Here is a 20,344-nt window from a genome sequence, read left to right as displayed (position 1 = left end):
AGCATGGGGATTTAGAGACTATTAGATTAGTCAACAAACTGCATATACTACATAGTGCCCCTGTGGTCAACCAGTTGTGTGCTTACGTCCTTGTATTTTTATGGCTATTACCTCTATGAGTTATTTATTTTATGTATATTTTTACATTACTATAACACTTACTTATTACCAATATATGTTAGTTTTATGAAGTAATACTATTAATACTGTCAGTATGAATAAAATCAGGTTTAAACCCTACATGTTGATGTATTACTTAAAAATCACAAGAAATCATATTGATTGAATTTTTTCAAACAAATTTAGAACAGCTCATAACCGCTCCAGGTCCCAGACTTTAAGAAAAGGAGACAGCCACGCTTAGCTTAATGTTATCAGGGTATTGCTGTACAACAAATGTTATTAAAGTCGGTAAATTGATAAAGTTGGTCTTGTTCCCAGTTCCATTATCACAAACTCTTTGACCCTTCCAGACCAGGGTGCCCTTTAGTGAGTCACCACTGGGACAGCTAAACTAGATTTGAGTCCTCTGTACGTGATGAGTCATGCTTTTCACACATCACCCCAATCTTGGCTAAATTTCACTGGCGGCCATTTTTTTTTCAAGAATTCATTTCAAAGCACTAGTAATCACTCACTAGGCCTTGCATGGTCTGATGCTGGATTACATAGACGATCTTCTGACTGCTCATTGTCCTCAGATTCCGCCTCAAATTCATCGGGTCGGCTGATTTGAATTTTTACTACGATAATGAAAGAATGAATGAATGAGATCTACCCTTAGAAACTGAATCCATAGACAATTCTATCTGCCTTGAACAAAACTCACTTTGAAGTGTAGTGGAGTTGTGTTTTTGCTGTAGTTAGGAAGCAGTGAAAATAGGCAGGGAAGATGAACTGATAAAGTGGAATAAGGTTCCTTCACCTGTGCTCCTTTCTGTGGGACAGGATGGCCTCTGCTGTCTATTGTTTTCTTCTCTCTAGTATGCATCCTGTTTCCTGACTTCCTCTGTGCCAGCACACACTACTAATAATACATGCAATGCATGTGCGTTCTACGTGATCCCATGTGTCAGTCCTAACCCCCAAAACTCTCTTTAATCATCCACTTCAAGCTCTGAATTGAAAATGTAAAAACTCTCCGTGTAGTTAATTCTATAAGCCCTTTTTCAGAGGGAGAAGGGAGGGACACAAACAACGTCTCATTGACATTCTGTACGTTCAGTGTGATACTCTGTCTCTCCTTTTAAACTCTTTCTGCCTATCTCTTGACACACACACACACACACACACACACACACAAACACACACACACTCGTTCACACCCACACAACAACAATGCCGGGTGTCCTACAAGATGCAATTAATGAGTTGCACTGAACCAAAAAGAAGCAGAGGTCTTTGGCATCGCCAATATGTGACAAGCCATTATGCAGAACAATGAAAGAGGGAAACCACATTAAAGGACTTTGTGTGTTTGCGCATGCGCTTTGTGTGCATGCAGAGCTGAACAGTCTTAATGAGTCTTTTGCTTTGGATCTTAGCTCAAATGATGACACACAACAGACTGTGTGAATCACTATCTGCCTATTTTGTTCAATTTAGTGATTCCACTGTGTCCCCACACAATGGATCACCACAACTCTGGACTGTTTCTGATGTATCCCTGTGGCAAGAGTACTTGCGCGATGTGATCCAAGGCAACTGAATTTACTTAGTTTCCTGTCAGCATGAAAAAAAGTTTTTTTTTAAAGTGATCTTGACATGTTCTGTTTTTTTCTCTCAGAATTTCTAAGTAATTACTGCGAACCAACAAGTTATACTTTACTCTTACTGGCTTTCTTGCAGAGATTTAGTTTAACACAAAGACTGGAAACAGAGAGAACCAGCCAGCCTGGCTCTGTCCAAAGGTTACAAAATCTGCCTACAAGCACTTCTAAAGCCCATTAATTAACAACTTATCTCGTTTGTTTGATCTGGACAAAGACTGGTGTATGAATGGGAAGTTATGTGTGGGATTTTTTCCTTGTCTTTGCACAGTGACTTACTGGAGTCTGTGCTGGTTGCATGGCAACGTCATGGTGACATCAAGATGCTTTTTCTGATTTGCCACCTCTACGGTTAAGATTTGGTGAAGTTTAGGCAACTAATACTATTAGGTTAAGGTCAAGGAACAATTGTGCTCATACTTAAAACAAACTGATGTCAACTTTTGGCAGGATGTGGGTTTAGGAAGTTTGAAGCCAAAGTCAGAAACTTCATACCTCCAATCATCTAATCCACACTCCTCACTAAGAGTGGTACTGTGACATTATGCAGCTTCCACCTTTACTTATAAGAGAGGACAGTTTACATAAAAGGTTGCTCATCAGGTAAATATAAACATAGTGTTTGAACAACGATTAGTGCTACTGTTTTTCTGACAGTGTTGCATTGGAGGGGGTCCAAACTGCTGTCTCCTTTGATAAATAAATGTCACCAGCTGCTTCTGTCCACCTGAAGTTTTACAAGCCCACATAAAGAGGTTCACTGTATACCCTCACTCCAAACAGGAGCCTGATCAGCAAGCAGGAGTTACTACTTCAGCGACACGTCTTCCCACCCACAAACACTGCAAGTCGCATTAAATCGAGCCAAATCGGATTAATTGATAAATCATTAATCTTTCCGTCTATGTGGTGCAGGATATTGTAAACACACAAAGTGGTACATTTATCATGTCTGAAAGCTTTCTCCATGAGCTTGTTGAGGCTTCTCAGGTCACGCTTGCTTAAAGTTACAGGTTTCAACTTTAAATGAAGTGTTAATTTGTGATTTACAGATGAACAATCGTGACACTATTTATTTGTGCTCGTTGGATTGTGGACTGTCTAGCAGGGATTTAAACAACTATAGGCATCTGAATATTCATATAATTCCTTATAATGTATGTGCCTGTTTGTGTGTGGGAGTGTGATATTTTAATTGTCTTGCAGTGATAAATAGTGACTTGCAGTTCAGGTTTAATCTCTATTAACCCCAATGGAAGCCGTTTCCACCTCTCACCGGGTCAACAGACTAATTTATCTATTCGAAATTGAGACAGCTCTTTCATGTTTATTTTCATCTATCTCTCTCTCCCTCTCCCTCTCTCTCTCTCCCTCTGACTGTTAATACCTTCTCATATGCCCCTCTTCTCTGTTGGAGAGTTCAAACGAACCAGTGAAGGAAAACAGTATCATCTGTTAAGTCACTTAATTAGGTAACTTGGAGCCTCCATAAGCTATGATGCCCGGATAAATGCAACGTAACACTGAACTGATACAGCAATGAATAGCTGCAGATGCCCTGTATAATGCCCTGTAGTGCTGTTTCAAAAATGTTATTATGACTAGCAGCTGTTACACACAGATGACCTGCCATGTATTAGCCTACATAGATGATAAAGCAAAGGCTCCTTCTTCTTACATATAAGTAAGATCACACTTGCCTCTGTTTCTATCTTTAATAATATAAAATTCCTCTGAAAATAGAGATTTTACATACATAAATCAGTAGGAGAAATAGTTTGGAGATTGCCTGTTCATATTTTCTAAAATCTCAGGAAGGTGAATAGATTAAAATGTATTAAATTGTATTAAAATTAAATTAGAGATATTCTCAATTTCTGTAATTCTTAAGGTTTCAATGATTTAGGAACCGATAAGAAACATTCATTATTGATAATAATAACCTGTCCAGATGAAAAATCACTGCTGCAGAAAAAAAAACATTTACTACACAAATCTGAGCCTTTTTTATTGTTATTTCTTGAAAAATGACCAAAAAAAGCTAAAACTAAATGAAGTCATGTTAAATCACTCGCCTGCAGCTGGTGCATATCAGAGGCCTTCTAGCTTTATCATTAATGACTACACTTACGGTGCTTGAACACTGTTTAAATAAACTTTTGAATTAACTACTTTTTGCATAACATTTTATGCAAATGTATCGCCTGCTTTGAAAGCTTGTTTCCTACATGACATCCATATTAAAATCCATCCCTCTGAAACTGCTCTGACTTATCTCTTCAGTGTCTGAATAAACAGTAGTTCGTGAGACCCCTCTGGTGGGTCTGGTGAGGTGGAGGAGGTTTTCACTCACATTTAAACAGGCTTCAATGTTATTCCTGAAAAACAGTAATTGAGGAATCGACTGGAAAATGAACAGGCTAGTTAAAGGTCTGGATTACTGCCAATACCCAGGAACAGCAGAGGATTGATAGTGTTCTGTGCAGTGGAGCAATAAATTGCCAAAGATTTCATCGCTATATTTTCTTTTAGTACAAGGTGCAAATGGCACAGGTGTATATCAGTATCTTTTATTCTACTTTATACTGTTGGAGTACTGATAAATGAAGTATTTATGTTTGTTTTAGGGGTAAAGATCCAGTATACATAGAGAGTAAGAGATAAAAAAACAGGACAGCAAAATAACAACTTTAAATTTCAACACCAAGGACACATTGGGCACCATTTTAGTGCAGGTGCAAAGCTGATGATGCAAATGAATGAGAAGTGTGTCTGCTCATTCGGAAGCGTGTTCATCAGGTGGTTCAGTGCATTGGTGCCCATTTAGATATGCACTCATTGTTACAAATGAAAGCACACTGTGAAATTTTAGTTGATCAATCGGTCCAGGCACTGACCTCTCCAAAGTAATCAAATTCCCTTCTGAAATAATTTACCTTGTTCTGCTTGATGTAATATTTTCATTTAACTCATATTTAAATGCATGTGAAATGTCATGTTCAATGTGATTGAGGCACTAATGTCAGTTAAAGCAGTCATTAAAACAGTTTAAATTATTGCTTTTCACTCAACACATAATTGTGACTATTGTCGTGTTAAGTCTAGTTATATTTCCATAAATACCAGTGACTGTTCAACTACAGCTATTGCAATCAACTCCATATGTTAGTAAAAACAGTTATCATACAACAGTCTCTGACACACATTGTTGCTATGTCATGTGCCTCTCAGAGTATATGTGCCAAATCGCAGAAAGCACTCGCTGTAATGCTGTAAACTGAGTGATAGCCACCTCAGTGAGAGCATCATTTACTATATATCTCCCCTGTGCTGGCTTTTTGTCCATCTGGCTAAGGTAACCTGGAACATTGTGTTTGTGACTTTTCCTATTAGGCAAAGTGCCAATAGGTGGATCAGCAGTTTCTTTGTCTTCTCTGTCTGTCTGTCTGTCTGTCTGTCTGTCTGTCTGTCTGTCTGTCTGTCTGTCTGTCTCTGTCTGTCTGTCTGTCTGTCTGTCTGTCTGTCTTCTCTGTCTGTCTTCTCTGTCTGTCTGTCTGTCTAAAATTAAACACTATGCTCCAAGCATTGTCACGACAAACAGGCGGTGTGGGCGGTGGACAAACGCAGACACACATATGAAACCACACACATCACACAAGCTCTGAACAAAGCAGAACAATAAGAGGAGTGATGATGACTTTGCAAACAGTGACACTGTGGCAGTGAAACGGTGATGAGTGTGTGGGGAGTTGTTAGTAGGTGTATACTGTTTTCATTCGTATGTGTTAATATGTGTGTGAGAGAAAAAGCGGACAGAGCACTTCACCGCACGAGGCAGTTGTTGTATAATCTATCATGACAGCTCTTCGTGAAAGTACGCAGAACGTCAGCAGAACACAGAGTAGAACACAGCGCAATTCAGAGTATTGCCTTAGATGTCAACCAGGTGAATTTATCCATGAGATTTCACTTTTTAATGGTTTTAGAGTGTTTTCATCACGTCCACTTTCCACATAAAAGTTGTAATCCTTAAAAACTCCTTAATAAAATTAACTATATCAAAAAATGTTTGACTTAATGAAAACCCAACTTTTTCACTTACACCTGTTGCTATCCTGTCATACAAATAGTTTTGATTTGGCAATATTTTGAGATATTTGCTTCTGAAACACTACCATAATAACCAAATACCATCAGGTTTGTGGCACTCAAAACTTTAATATGTCTGTTTTCTTTGAGAATTTATTTTTACTGAAATATGATTCTGTCTCTTCACACAAAAAGTACATGTCCCAGTGCTCCTCTTGCAATGTCTGAATGTGCCCTGACAAAGCCTGGTTAATCCATTTCATTTTTAGATCACATTGAGAAACAACATTAAATCTGAAACCTGAACTGAGACTGAAATCCTTTTTGTAATTCAAGTAACAAGGAAGTTCACCACAAGGATCTGATGGCAGATTTGAACCTGAACTTGCTGTCAAGAGACAAACTTGAGTTCTGAATCACTGACACCATTTTGTAACAGACTTCTTCAAACTGTCACTCAACCTTGAAATAGTCCTCTTGACTATTTCTGTCATTAGACAATATTTGTGTTTTCATATGCCGGTGTGTTTGTGTGTGCGTTTAAAGTAGTCTGTTCTCTCAGGTGTGTCCAGATAGCAAAAAAAAAAAAAAGAGACAGTAGTTAGACGGACATCTGGATAAAGTGCACATAAAGTGTCATTTGTGCCTAGCCACAGCAGAGCTGTCTGGAATGATTTATCTGCTCTCCATCTTGCCACAGACAGACACTCTGTCTCAACCCACCATTAAACCAGGAAGAGTACTCACCTTAGTTTCACCTCACTAAAAGATGAATCAGTTCGTGGCTGTCATTTCAAGACTGCTCATCTTATTGCAACGATCGGAGGAAACAATTCTGTGCCTGGAGGTTGTGTGCTCAAGTTCTTGACTCGTATAAGTTATGCATCTCCCTCCTACAATGGGATCAAATTGTCCACCCAGTGCAATTTTCAGAGAAAGCTAATGGTGTCTGGTACGTGCACGGTACTTGTTAAAATTAGATTTTTCTCAGGCCCTGTTGCTCCATCGTAAGAGGACCTGATTCGATTGACGCACCACTTTTCCAACGCAAAGGAGTTGTAGAGAATCTTTAAATTTAAACCACTGTCTCCTGAACTCTTTATCCATCTGAGCATTTCAGTCAGTGAATAAAACACTGGGTCGGGAGTGCAAAGCCCAGTCTTTAAAACTGAGAAAACAACTCTCTTAATCTTAAAAGCCCACAGTGATTGGACTCATACTTTTGGAGACAAACAGATGAAAGGTAGACTTTGAGTTAACTTTAGCTTCTGAAATTTTAATCAGCTGTAGTGAGTCATTCTTCTGGGCAGATCCTGTGTGTACCCTTTTTTCAAATCCTTTACTCTCATAATGTCAAAAAAAGACCATGAATAACTCTGTCACAACTTCTAGTGACACAGGTAATAGTCATGTTTTCATAATGCACAAGTGAAATAACTAATTAGAACCGCAGTTAAACATAAATGTAAAACAAAGGAGTAGTATGTCTGATGCACCCTATAAGACAGAAATGTCAGTAACTGGCGAAGTAATTGTTGAATGTTAAACATGAATATACATTATTACACATAACATTACACCCACTAAATGTTACACACATGTTGGCATGTAGCTCAAAGCACTGAGGTGCAGCTTCACAGAACCACTAGCATGGCTTTAGACTCACGTTCTCTGGCTCCAGCTTCTTAAAAGTGAGGATTTACTGCTTTTCTGCCTTACATGATGAACTGACCATCTTTGGGTTTTGAACTGATGTTAAAGTAAAATAAGGGATTTTAAGACCACAATGGGCTTCTGGATGTTATTGTTTACATTTTTCATTTTTTTCTGACATTTTACAGGCAAAAAGACTAAGCAGATAATCAAAGAAAAAAACAGCAGAGTAATCAATAAGGAAAATAACTGTTAGTTGCGGCTCTAATCTGCTGTGTGTTTTAAAGATTCAGTTAGAAATTCAATGGCGGGTATTGCTGACTTAATTCATTAAACAGGAGGACAGATCCTGGTCTACATTGTGTCTTTCTTTGGAGGTTTCCATTGGAAGACACAAATACAACAGTCCTAATCAGACCACAGTCATAGAGGCTTTTCTGACGCAGCCAGCAATTTGCTGTAATGACAAGGTTGGTTTTCTTCTGCCTGGAGAACCTCATTCTGGAATAAAAAATCATGCCCCGTATTTGCCAGTAATTGTCTGACTTTGTCGCTTCCCTTAATTAGTGAATGGAGAACCAAATGCCACTGCATTCAGTCTAAATGAAAACAATACAGGCTAATTGGTCATTCAGCTCACACTTTGACAGGTGCAGGAATGGCAGAATATTGATACTATGGCACCAAAGCAGATAATTAGAGCATAGAAAATAGGTTTTATGTCCTGTAAAATGTTTATAAATTTGTTAACAGTCACTTTAATAGATTTTTAAGTTCTAGTGCATCATATTAAAAACATTCTAGTCTAATAAGTGCACATTTTGGTTTTCCTTGTGTAAAATCATCAGTATGCCGTATTTCCTCTTCTCATTACCATCTCTACTCTGAGTGGATTGCTCAGTTTGTGTATTCTCATCTTTATTGACATATTGATTTTAATATTACCGACTGACCGCCTTGATGGGCTGACAGTGCTAATCAATCTCCCGATTCCCCGGCCCAGCTCGCCTCTCAAATATTGGGAACATGAAATCTAGCCATTGTATTTACAAATCAATCACAATTTCAGAAAATACATGGCTTTTTAAAATGCCTGAAATGTCTGAAAATCAGTCTTTAATGGAGGAGAAATCAGAGATGTCATGTCTTGCCATTTTGAAATCCATAGACAGATTCCATTCTGGCGGCATGCTGCTGTTGTAAGCTGTCATTCAAAAGTTGAAGGTGGACCTGTTGGAAAATTGCTCTGTCTTGTTACAAATGAAACACTGGAAGAAGTATTGAGATCTTTTATGTGAGTAAAAGAATAAAATATAGTGTAAAGTCCTGCATTTAAATATCAGAAATTCTGAAATAAAACCAGAAACTATCGCTCTAAAATGAATGGAGTGAAGTTATGTCCCTCTGAAATGTAATGGAGTAAAAGTATAAAGTAACATAAAGTGGAAATACATGAGTATGAGTAAACTACATGAGTGCAGGTAGTTACTTTCCGCCACTCTGTAAAGGCATCATGAGCTCTAACATCATTTCAACATAACAGGCTGCACATTCTTGTAAATGCTTCATAGTGACTCATAGCAACTGACTCAAGTTGTTGCAGAAAAAACAATATTTTACCTGCAGAGGGATTTTTATTAGTAATTACTTTTTCAGCCGATGAAAATGTCTTTCTGCTTTGAGAAATGTGTAAAAGGATGAGAAGGTATATGTTAGAGAAACTACAAGTGGCAGAATGAGACAAACTGCGAGGTAGTGGAGGGTGGGCGAGGAACAAGAGGGGGTACAAGAGCAAAAGAGTCAAAGAAAGCTACGGAGTTAAAGCAAAGCTGTCAAATTACAGGGACAAGATAAAAAAGATGACTGTCATCCTGCCTGATTTCCAAGGACAAGACGCACAGTAACTACACAGCACACACACGCACACACGCACAGTTAAGTAACAAATCTCTCAGTATCTGCAGGCGGGATTCAGCGAAACCCCAAGAAAACAATCAACTCTGCTGTTAGTTTCAAGATGTTCCCTAGACGAGCCTTTTTCAATGAGGCAGATGTGCTGTCAGTGGGTGCTCTAACACACACGCACAACACACACACATACACACACTTCTAAGCATGCATTTGTGTCTTCATGAGAACACAGCCTGCCCTGTGGATCATCATTTATCACTGTAATGAAATAAAACCACGGCAACAAACCACAGGCACTGATCCCTCTACCACCACAAACACACACATCCACCTGCCCTGTCATTTGCTAAACTTAGTGTACAGAAAATTAATGTATTTCTGTCCTATTATGTTCAAGGGTACAGTACCAAAGTGTCAGGCCTACCAAATCCACCCCAATAATTACGCACAGGTATCCAAAACAACACATGAAACAAGTCCAAGGTCAGTGATTAATAAAATATACTCTGCTTATGTCCCTCTGTCATGTTACAGGATTTACTGACAGCAAGTCAGCTTAGGTCCACTAGCCACAGCAGAGCTGCTTACATATGTTTAAAATGACCAATTACAAGATACTAGATTTAATTAGAGTTTAAGAATTTTTTTAATCAGTTATCGTAGCATTAGAAATGTTATGTTATTTATCATTTTTAAGCTAAGGTTTATCAAATGAGCTCTAGATTTATTATTGTATAGAGGGTGTGGAAGGTGGAGCCTATATTTGACTTGTGACCATTGTATAGTTATACTGTATTTACCACAGCTTACAGTTTTTGCCAGACACACTGACATGGCACATTTACAGTGTGTTTAAGGGAAGTGCAGTCTGTGGGATACCTGCAGATTCCTGCAGGGCAGAGAGAGGAGGATAATGGCAAGAGGAGGTGTTACAGCCTCCTGTGCTGCACCTGAATAATTCAAACGACATCTTCACCTCAGGCAAGAATATATGAGCCAATACCACACTGATTTGAAGCTTTTTATGCTGTGCATGTTCAGTGAGGGTGGCCAATCAGAGCTCTGCTTCTTATGGCTAATTTTTTCTTCCTCACGTAATGGGCAGAGAGGAATAATCAAATCCTCGCAGACGTCGAAGGACAAATATCACACTGAACTCTGAGCCTCTGCTTGGAGAGGAAAAAGTAGATGATAAAAAATTCTGAAAAAAAGAAGTTTGTTTCTGTGTGTTTGATGAGTCTCTGAGGGATTTACTGCAGCTCTTCAAACCACTGCATCATCAGAGGGCTGGTTTGTCTTGACACTGTTAGAACAAGCTTTGGAAAGCATTGTGGAATTTTAGCAAAAAATCAACCTGGGCAGCATAGACCGTACAAATAAAACCAAGGAACGTTTACGATCAAAAGGATGATTCAATTACAAGAAATACAGTAATAATTCATTAAGTAAATAAGAATGCCATGTTTTTCTTGCATACATCTGTGTGTTAGTTCCCAGTTTTGTTCATGACTGTTACCTTTACAACATCCTGCATCCACACTATCTTTTTTAGTTGCTTCAGAATTGCTTGTGTTTCTCAGTTTTTCAACCTTTCCTGCTTCAGTCCAACATAATTAAAGAGCCTCTGAGCCAGTGGTGCCCTGTTGAATAAATTGGTTCTTACTATAATAAAAACAGTATTAGTGTTGCAGAGTATAATCCAGCCAGCCCTCTTTTGTATGCAGCATGCTGTTTTCTTACTCTTAGCATTCTTTCCTCCCTCTTCGTCTTCTCTTTGAATGTTACCCTTTGGATAAATTTACCATTAAATAAGATTTGGCAGAAAAGCAGAAAAGCCGAGCACTGCTCTGCTCTGCATTGGTTGAAATGCTTAAGTATGTTGTACATACTTCTGGCCACATCGCAAACAGTGATTTCAGAGTAGGCGTTTACCATCTGCTAACAACAGTGAAGCATCCTTTTCACTGACTGGGGTGTGGTCTGAAGCGCATCGCGCTTAAATGTTACAGTTCACAGAGAACAGTGCAGCAAGTCCTCTACCCTGTGACATTCAGTAACAAGAGTGCCTAGAAAAACTTACAGTAACAGGTTGCATGCAGTCAGAAAGTTTCCATAGAAACTGAAAATGAGTTCTTGGTCTACAGCCAGCATAGTTCACCAGCCTCTGTGTTATTCCTTCCACTGCACTCTCATTTCATGCTCCTACATTGTCTGTCTGCACCCGCAGCAACAGCATGCCAAATAATTACACCATCTCCCACCACACTGGAGCTGACATGACTGCTCTAACACTTTTTGTGCCCTTTAACCCCAGTAGTCAGATTCTTGTTTTACACAATCTCCGCTCCACTTGTGGATCAACCAATGAGAAACCCAGGGCATGTTAAGTCTTGCCTTTCCAGAGCCATTGTGTGCTGTGCCAGGAAAGGAGGATGGTCATTTTTGTGCAGGTTTTTGAAAAAGCATTATGAATTCACAATTATAGTGACAGTTTGGTTTTTATCAAGCTTGTTAGGGTCCTTCTCTACCTCTACTGTGATCTTCTGAGCTGGTGCAACGTAATCATTGACAATAAAGTTCTCTGAATCTGAATCTGAATCTAGTTTGAAAATACAGCTTTACTTTATTCCTTAATTTGATTTTGACATTTATGTCAATGTGCTGTTCCCAAAGACGGATGTATTTTCTAAATTTTAAAACACCACAACAACACAGTCTGCCTTATCCAATCTCTTGTCTCTTTAAACCCATTAAAATGCAGTGGCTTATCATGCTTGGCTCATTTCTATGCATATATTCCATTAATGTGAGAAAAACAGATGGGTGGGGAAAATGACTGAGATTGAGATGATTCAGAGGGAAATTGGGAAAACTATCGCAATGCAAGGAGAAATAGAAGTGGCGAGAAATAGGAAGAAAATGTGGAAGAATGTGACAAGGACATATCACCTGTCATAATGTGATGTGTATTGAGCTTAAACGGGGAAGCAGAGCCAGTGAGTACACCCCGATCATGGTGTCTATTCTTGTCAAACATAACTCATTACATGATACAGGACTTAAAGACATGTAAAACATAGCTTGAGGAGGATATTTCTTGGGTTCTTGGACTAATTCTGACCATTTGATGAGCTTTAGCAGTCAAGCATCGTTTAGGTGTTGTTTAGGAAAGCTACTTTCTTGCAGAGATTCTGGGAACGGAGGAGATTGCTGAACCAACTAAAAATAAAAAAATTGTCACGCATTATTCTGGTGATGTAAATGGGTTCATAAGGGTTCACTGCGGGAAATCAGGAATGGAGTGCCCACTGCAAAGCAAATTAAAATACACAGCTAATATTGTGATAATTACGCAGATTTAGGCTGCTAATGCCCAAGTCCACTCTGCAGTTATTGTATTGCTCATTATTTTTTGTTTAATATACTTATTGTATTGCTGACTCTCCATAATTTTCAATACTAATGCCATTCATTCCTCTTCTCTGCATTTTTCTCTTTTGTCACTCTCTTTCTCTCTCTCTCTCTCTCTCTCTCTCTCTCTCTCTCTCTCTCTCTCTCTCACTATCATGCATTGATTTGAAAGGCTTAATTTCTACAGAACTGTGCGGCTGTCTCAGACTCTTTGACTCTACAGATCAATAGTGAAAGTGGAATCGCATCAAATGACCCTGAAAAAAATGCTCAGCTGTTGAATGGAGCCCAGCACAAAGCCATAGTTAGAACCACAAACGTGCATCAAAGCTGTGGTCATGTGACTTGTGCTGGATACAGTTCAAATTCTGGTCCAATAGCATCATACCACCCTGTTCAAAACCATGTTATGTTAGTATAACTTTACCGTAAAACAGTTGCTAGTTACTGTATACCATGTGCTCCTCATTTTCTTTGATTTTCAGTTTATTAAATTGCATCATTCCAGTATTATATATTTAATCATTTTCATCCTCAAAACTCTAACCAGCTTCCTTCCTCAGATGTTTACTCCAGATGTGTCTGAGCTGTGAAGCTCATGAATTAAAGAGCATGTACTTATTTAAATTCACCTTTATTTCTGTCTCTCAGACTAGTGTACCACCCTGCACTCTGCGCTCTGAGTTACAGTATTCCCTGTTACATGTGGATAGTAGCTAGACTGAGAGCTAAATCTTAACATCACCCACACATTGCCTGAGCAAATAAACAGATCTGCCACAGTTACTATAGAAACTTAAATCGTTTCTACTTTGTACGAAAATCCATGGGCAATTTGGGATTAGAAATAAACATTATATTAAATATTCATTGCATGGTTTGGGGATTGGTGGTGGGGGGGTTACCGAAAAATTTGATTTGCTCCATTTTGAAATGCAGTTAAACCATAATTTAATTTATGCTTGCATCAACAGTATCTTTTTTATTTTTATTTTATCTGCTTATATCCTTAACACTTATGGTTGGAATATAATTTTTAGGGAATTACACAGAATGCATTCCCTTAAAATATTGCTCTCTGCTGCAGCATATGTCAGTGGTGTATTCTTTCAGTCATTTATATGACATAAGTGAAGTCTTGTACCGCATAACAAACACAGTAACACAGGCATACTTTAACAAAATAGCATCAGGGTGTCTCTGAGAATATATGAACACTTTCCAAATTAAAGTAATTTTGCTTGCTTAATTTCTTGCTTTTTTGCTTTAGTGAAACTTCAAAAATCTAATTAAATACAGTGAATATCCAAGATGTCCTTGCCGCCATCCAGGGTAATGGTCTAAACTCATGGTGTCTAAAGGCAGTTCCAAATTTGTGTTTGTTACTTGGCAGAGCTTTTTTGCTGTTGTACTACTTTTTCTATCTTATGCCAAATGGTATACGGGTTTTTATGTGATCCAGGACTCACTGACATGGCTGTTGGGTGTGGTTAAAAGTGCAACACATTTCTGACCACTCATATTTTCACCAGAGAGGGCAGCAAACTGCTGCTTTTCAACCTTGTGCTGAGCTACTCTTCAAATGGCAGATCAAGATTTTGTGTTTCTTGATCACCAAGCAGCTTGGTAGAAGTGCCAATCAGGTGTAAGAAAACACTGGGTTACATGTTCCTTGTTGCAGCTGACATGTATCTTGTTACGTGTTTCTGGGATGTCTCTGTAATGTTATTGAAATGTTTGTTTAAGTTGCAGTAGTCTGCAAAGGAATCAACCTCGAGCCACAGCATATTACAGTAAAAAAGCTCTAAAATCCCACTCTGCACTACCTGCTCAGCACCAAACAGACAGACCAAGTTAGCAACTGGCTGGTGAACATAGTGGAACATTTAGCTGCTAAAGGGGCAGATATTTTATTTAACAGACTGAAACAGAGCTAAAAGCAGAGAGGATAGTGGACTGACATTCATCAGGTAACCACAAACACATCTCTAGGCACTGTGTGTCTGCTGGATGTGTAAATAGGCAACTCTTTTTTAACATTACAACATAATAAGTTGACAGTTTGTCTGTGTTAAGTTTTCAGCTTGTTCCATTGACCCCGGTTGGCCAAAGTATTTAGTAATGCAGCTTTTAAGAAAAAGAAAATTATGCAAATGCCTGCTAAAACAAGCTTTTGTCATCCCTCAAAATTAAACATAAAGGTTATCTTTTTTTCCCTTTTGTCCTGTTAAAGCCTTCTCTCACGCACTCACTTCCAGCTCTGTTAGGATTCGTATTTGCAGTTGGTGTGTTTTGCTTTGTGGCAGCTAGATTATGCTTTTTGATGGAATTAAATGAGGAAGCTACATCAGCAGCCTTTCAGTAGAACACTATAATTGTCCATTACTGTGTTGGCCTGACATCCTTGTTATCCACGTCTCTGTGTATTGTTTTCCGTTGTGCGCTGCAGATACCGAACACATGCTGAATGTGGAGCCTCATTTGCTCCTACACCCATTCAGCAGCAGTGGGGTTAGAAATGCTTTATTTTGCAGTAAATTGCTCTGAGAAAATGTAAGTGATGGCAAGTTTCTGTCAGAGAGATGATGTTTGTCATGATAATCATTTGTTTTTTATGATGTGAGATTGGTGTCAGTGGTAGAGGTTGGGGTGTCATTATAGCAGCATTGCAGTGTGTGTTCAAGCGTCTGCTCATCCTGAAAAAAAAAAAAGAAAATCACACAATTTTACCCTCTAGTGGGACTGAAAATGATATATTGCAATAATCCTAAGGTCACCAATTTTGCTGGCGTGGTTATTGATAGCTGGAAGTTACTGCGTCATACCCTCAGAGTGTTTCTCTCACAGATGGTCTGATCCTAATGAACCAGACCAACAAGCCAGATGCTTCTGTGCTGCTCTACACAAGGTCCTATGAGGTTACATGGAAGGAATCTTACATACATTTTAATTGACAGCACAGAGAGGAACCATGAGTACACATATAATTTGAGCTAATGTCTGATTGTGATGCATAAGCTGGGATACTGTTTGGAGAGGAAGTGATTTTAACTTGCTGATATTTTTAGAAATCATACTCTTTGTAGGTCTTGAGATACATCATCTTGTGTTTAGGAGGGTCCTGAGACATTACATTTTGCAAACAACTCTATACTAAAGCTGGTGCATGAAAAAAAAACAAAGACTAACAAGCAGAAAAAGATAGGGCTTCTTGAAAGTTAACATGTTGTAGAGTTATAAAATATAGTCTATGAAAGTACCTATAGAAAGTACCTTATCAGCCAGATTTTCAAAAACATACAACTCTGATTCAGAGTCATGGTTACTGCTTTATTTAGCATCAGTGAAGGCTATGGGCTGATGTTGGACGCACTGTAAACCATTTGCGATCCATTTACAGTGTTGTGTAAAATGAGATGTCCTGAGCATTTTGTCCGTTTGTGTTTTGGCTGGCAGTCTCATTCTGTCTGTCAGTCTGTCTTTGTCTGCCTGCCCTCCATCTGCCTGCCTGTGTGTGTCTATTTCTACATCACTCTTGAGCCAGTAGCAGCCAAGAAATGAAGAAGACTCCGTCAAACCACGACTGTTATTGGGTACATTCATCATTCAAACTGCAAGACAGCATTTAATATTTGCAGATGAATTGTGGCCCTAATCAGAATTTAATGTCATCGCCCACTGACATGAGACTAATTGCAGTTTTGGTATGGCAACACCAATCTGCTGTCTCTTTTAAAGCTGTTCAAAAAACTCATTAGAATAAACATTGCCCTATAGCTGAGAAAGTTTGGCCATTAAAAGTGCACAAGCAGGCATCCATTTTCTTTCTTTCACGTGTTCCACAGGGAGTGTGATGTCCAGTAGAGGGCAGCACAGACAACTGAAGATTTTGAGTGTACAAATGGCAACTCTCTTCTCTTCTCTTTTCTTCCAGGGCCAAAGTGTTTCGGGGAAAGAAGGTCCTTGGTGACTACGACATCAAAGTGGAGCAGGTATAATATTGATTTTATAGACCTGTGATGCTGCAGAATCATTTATAAGAGGGTTGGGGAGGAATCAGAAGAGAGATGAAAGTGGTCTGATACCATATTCACGTTTGATATGGAAATGCATTTATTTTCACTGAGACACTGGTGCCCCGGGACATGTTCAATAAAAACAAAACACTCTCTCAGATAAGCTCCACTTGTCTTTTGCTTTGTACAACAGGTCACAAGTTCCTTAAAAGAAGAAGCTGACGTGCAAAAAAAAGTAAATGCTGTCACATCAGAAAAGTGTGAATAGTTACCTCGCTGTGTAGTGGATGCAGAAATATGAGTTCAGATATTTTCCCAAGGCCTATTGCAACATGTTCTTCAGAGCCAAAAGACGGTTAACCTACTGGAACACCTACAATTACACATTTTTAGCCATGCTGGCGCCGTGGCTCTGGGGATGGTAGTGTTGGTTGGTCCAGCACTTTGGTGCAGACTGAAATATCTTAACAACTACAGGGTGGGTTGCTAGGAAATTTTGTACACACATTCATGGTCCCCAGAAGAGGATCTCATCACTATGGGATCAGTCAGTTTTATTTTAAGTGAACTATCCTCACAACTAGTGGATTATTTGTCATGAAATTTGCTACAGATAACGCTGATGTTCGCATTTAGTAAAAGCACTGCTGGACACTTCTAGTTATGTTTAATACAGGAAGATATGAAAATATCAGGAGTCTGTGGTTGTAACCATACATTCAAAACTTGCATTTCTTAACATGTAAAATAATACGAGAACCTTAGTAATATCATGGTGTGGTTACGTTACGTGTTCAGGTAATATATTGGCAGTATGTGACATTTTGGTTTCATATTGGTTGAACCTCCAAACCAGCAAACCATTCTGCAGCACTTGGTTACTGCATTTGAATTGACTACTCTCATGGGTTTCACACCAAACAGTTTCACACCTAATAGATGTTGACAGTCAAATTACAACCTCAAGCCTCAACCACAGAAAACGAAAATAGACGCAAGAGGAGAGAGGACATGGCAGCTATGAGTCACAGAGAAATCCTCCATCTATGTTTGCAACCACACCAAAGACCAGTATATAAGTACAGTATGTATGCTAGAATAACTACATTGTCCATACAATGATACATATTTGTTTATACATAGTAAATACATTAAAGTATATTGAAGGTATACAAAAAACAGCTGCAAATGTGTAAACAGTACTAAAGTCTTTCTTTTCATTTCCTTTTACTGCTTCTGCAAAGGAAGTTTGTAAGAGGAGAAAGAAATTCAGTATTAATTTAGTTTGTTTTGTTCCCAGAACAGGTCATTATTCAAATGAACAAAAATAATGAAGTGTGTGGTATGAAAGTAACTGTAATTATGGAGTAGAGTTGACATGTTACACACCTTTTCTTCCACAATAACCTTGAACATTGACAATATAATCATCTGGTTTTCTACTTTTTGCATATAAGTTGTTACGGCTGTTTATTTTAAGAACTAGGAACCATTTACTGAAACAGATGTGTATGATCATTTACCAACAAATCATTGGGATTCCAGAGTATTTCCTCAGTGTTTATATCAAGACTTAATGAGTGTAACTGATGAAACTGTCCTGTGTCCTCTTTCCATCTTCCTAGGCCGAGTTCTCAGAGGTCAACCTCATCTCACATTCAAATGGAACCTGTAACGTGGACATGCAGGTCATCAGGGGCGGTACCAAAGTGGTCAGGTCAGCACCACACACACACAACAATCACATATACACACCTAGGTTTTTTTCTGTGTGTTATTGAGAAGCACAAACTGTAATTCCAGTCTTAATTTTAGTTCTTTCTGTAACCCTAGCCATTATCATGACTTTGGTGGTGAGATTAATCCCAAAATAGAACCAAATGATAAAAACCTTAGCTCACCACCTAACTTACCAGCTGGATCCCCTTATGCCAAACCTACTCCAGAAAAAAAAATGGAGATTATATTTTACTATAAAGGCATAGCATAGTGTGTTTATATTGTGGTTGACATTAGTTGTTCTACTCTTAGATTACTATGACATGCAATCCCAAAATATAAAAAAGAAATACAAACCAAACCCCAAACCTCAATGGCCCTCATGAAAATGTCCACATTTGGTCCTCACAAAAAGAGTGAGAACACACAGACATGCAACAGCTTTCAAACCCCAGCATAGTGCTACTTCTCCATGTTTATGCATCAATTAATGGTGATCCAAAGAGTTTTCTGTGAGAACAGACAGAAAAACCCTCAGAATTATCTTGGAAATAATAAATAGACTTGTTTACTAAAACCTCTGATCAGTGGAAAAAGGGCAGAGGCACATGACCACAACCATTGCCCACAGACTGGCACAGTAGATCTGCATACAAACATGTGAACGTACTGTAAACCAGCCAGTCACACAGACACACTCACACACCACAAACCACACAGTGTCCCAGCTGAAGACTCGCCAGTGATTAAGCGAGACAGTATCTCCCACTGCTTACCAGGAAACAAAACCAACAGGAAATGAAGACGGCAGCGTCAGTCTGATAATCAGCATCTCTGCCCTGTAATTATATGCTTTATGAGGGGCCGGTCCCCACATGCTCTCACATAAACATACACTCAGCAGTGACCACTGCCTGACTTAATAAGGGAAACTTTGATTCATGGGAGCAGACAGAGGGATTCACATTCACCTGTCCTGACAATGTCATGTCCACAGAAGCCTTATTATTTTACAACACGTGTCATCTGAGCTCCTCGTGGACCTGTAAGTCTCACCCGAATATGGACTTCCTGTAGAGAAAATTAATGAGCTTATAACGTAATCATCAGTCTGCCTTGTTGTCTGCCTGTCTGCCTGAGTTCAATACACACTTTTTAGGCTTGGATGTTTTTAATTATCTGCATTTGTCTCTGTAATTGCTCTGTGTTCATCGAACAGCCCCAAGTCTGTGTGTTGCTGAGTAATCCTCACCCCTAAAGAAGACATAATCTTTTCTAAACTCAGAATATGTCTGCAGCTACTTTTGTACTATTTTATGAACTATGGGAAATATTTATAGTGTAAAACATGAAAATTGATGTTTTTTAACTGCTAAGGTTATATTGCAGTGGGAGCCTGATCGGTAAGAGGATTTGGTGTTAAAGGAGAGCAAGAGGCTGAAAACCATAAAGGATTATAATATTTCAACTATAATATTGTATGGTAATGAGCACACAGCAGGAATAAAGTCATTTACAAACTTAAATTTTGAGTTCTGTGGCTGCAGATGGACTCACACTGCTTTTGGCACGGCACTATTCATGGAACATTTGCTAATCTCTTTGGTGCATGCATGCATGGTTAACTTCCATATGCTCAGCCACACTCATGTATATGCAGGTTAGATGAGAAAACAAAATGTACACCATCCCTTAAGGGAAATTTACGTTTGGCAGAAGGAGTTCAAGAGACCTGTAAAATCCCTCACAGCATACTGTTGACAGAGAACTTCTTTT

General features: G+C 38.8%; 1 protein-coding gene across 1 annotated transcript in view; it reads left to right on the top strand.

Annotated features, from left to right (window-relative positions):
* The window catches only part of syn2b (synapsin IIb), a 69,935-nt gene that overhangs the window by 21,101 nt on the left and 28,490 nt on the right, over positions 1 to 20,344 (top strand). Inside the window, exons 2-3 of the mRNA XM_041033792.1 lie at positions 16,768 to 16,825; positions 18,475 to 18,566. Coding sequence (XP_040889726.1) covers positions 16,768 to 16,825; positions 18,475 to 18,566 — 150 coding nt within the window. The remainder of the gene's footprint in view (positions 1 to 16,767; positions 16,826 to 18,474; positions 18,567 to 20,344) is intronic.

This window comes from Toxotes jaculatrix, chromosome 3 (genome assembly GCF_017976425.1).
Source record: "Toxotes jaculatrix isolate fToxJac2 chromosome 3, fToxJac2.pri, whole genome shotgun sequence".
NCBI lineage: Eukaryota > Metazoa > Chordata > Actinopteri > Toxotidae > Toxotes > Toxotes jaculatrix.
This window is presented reverse-complemented; position numbering and strand designations above follow the sequence as displayed.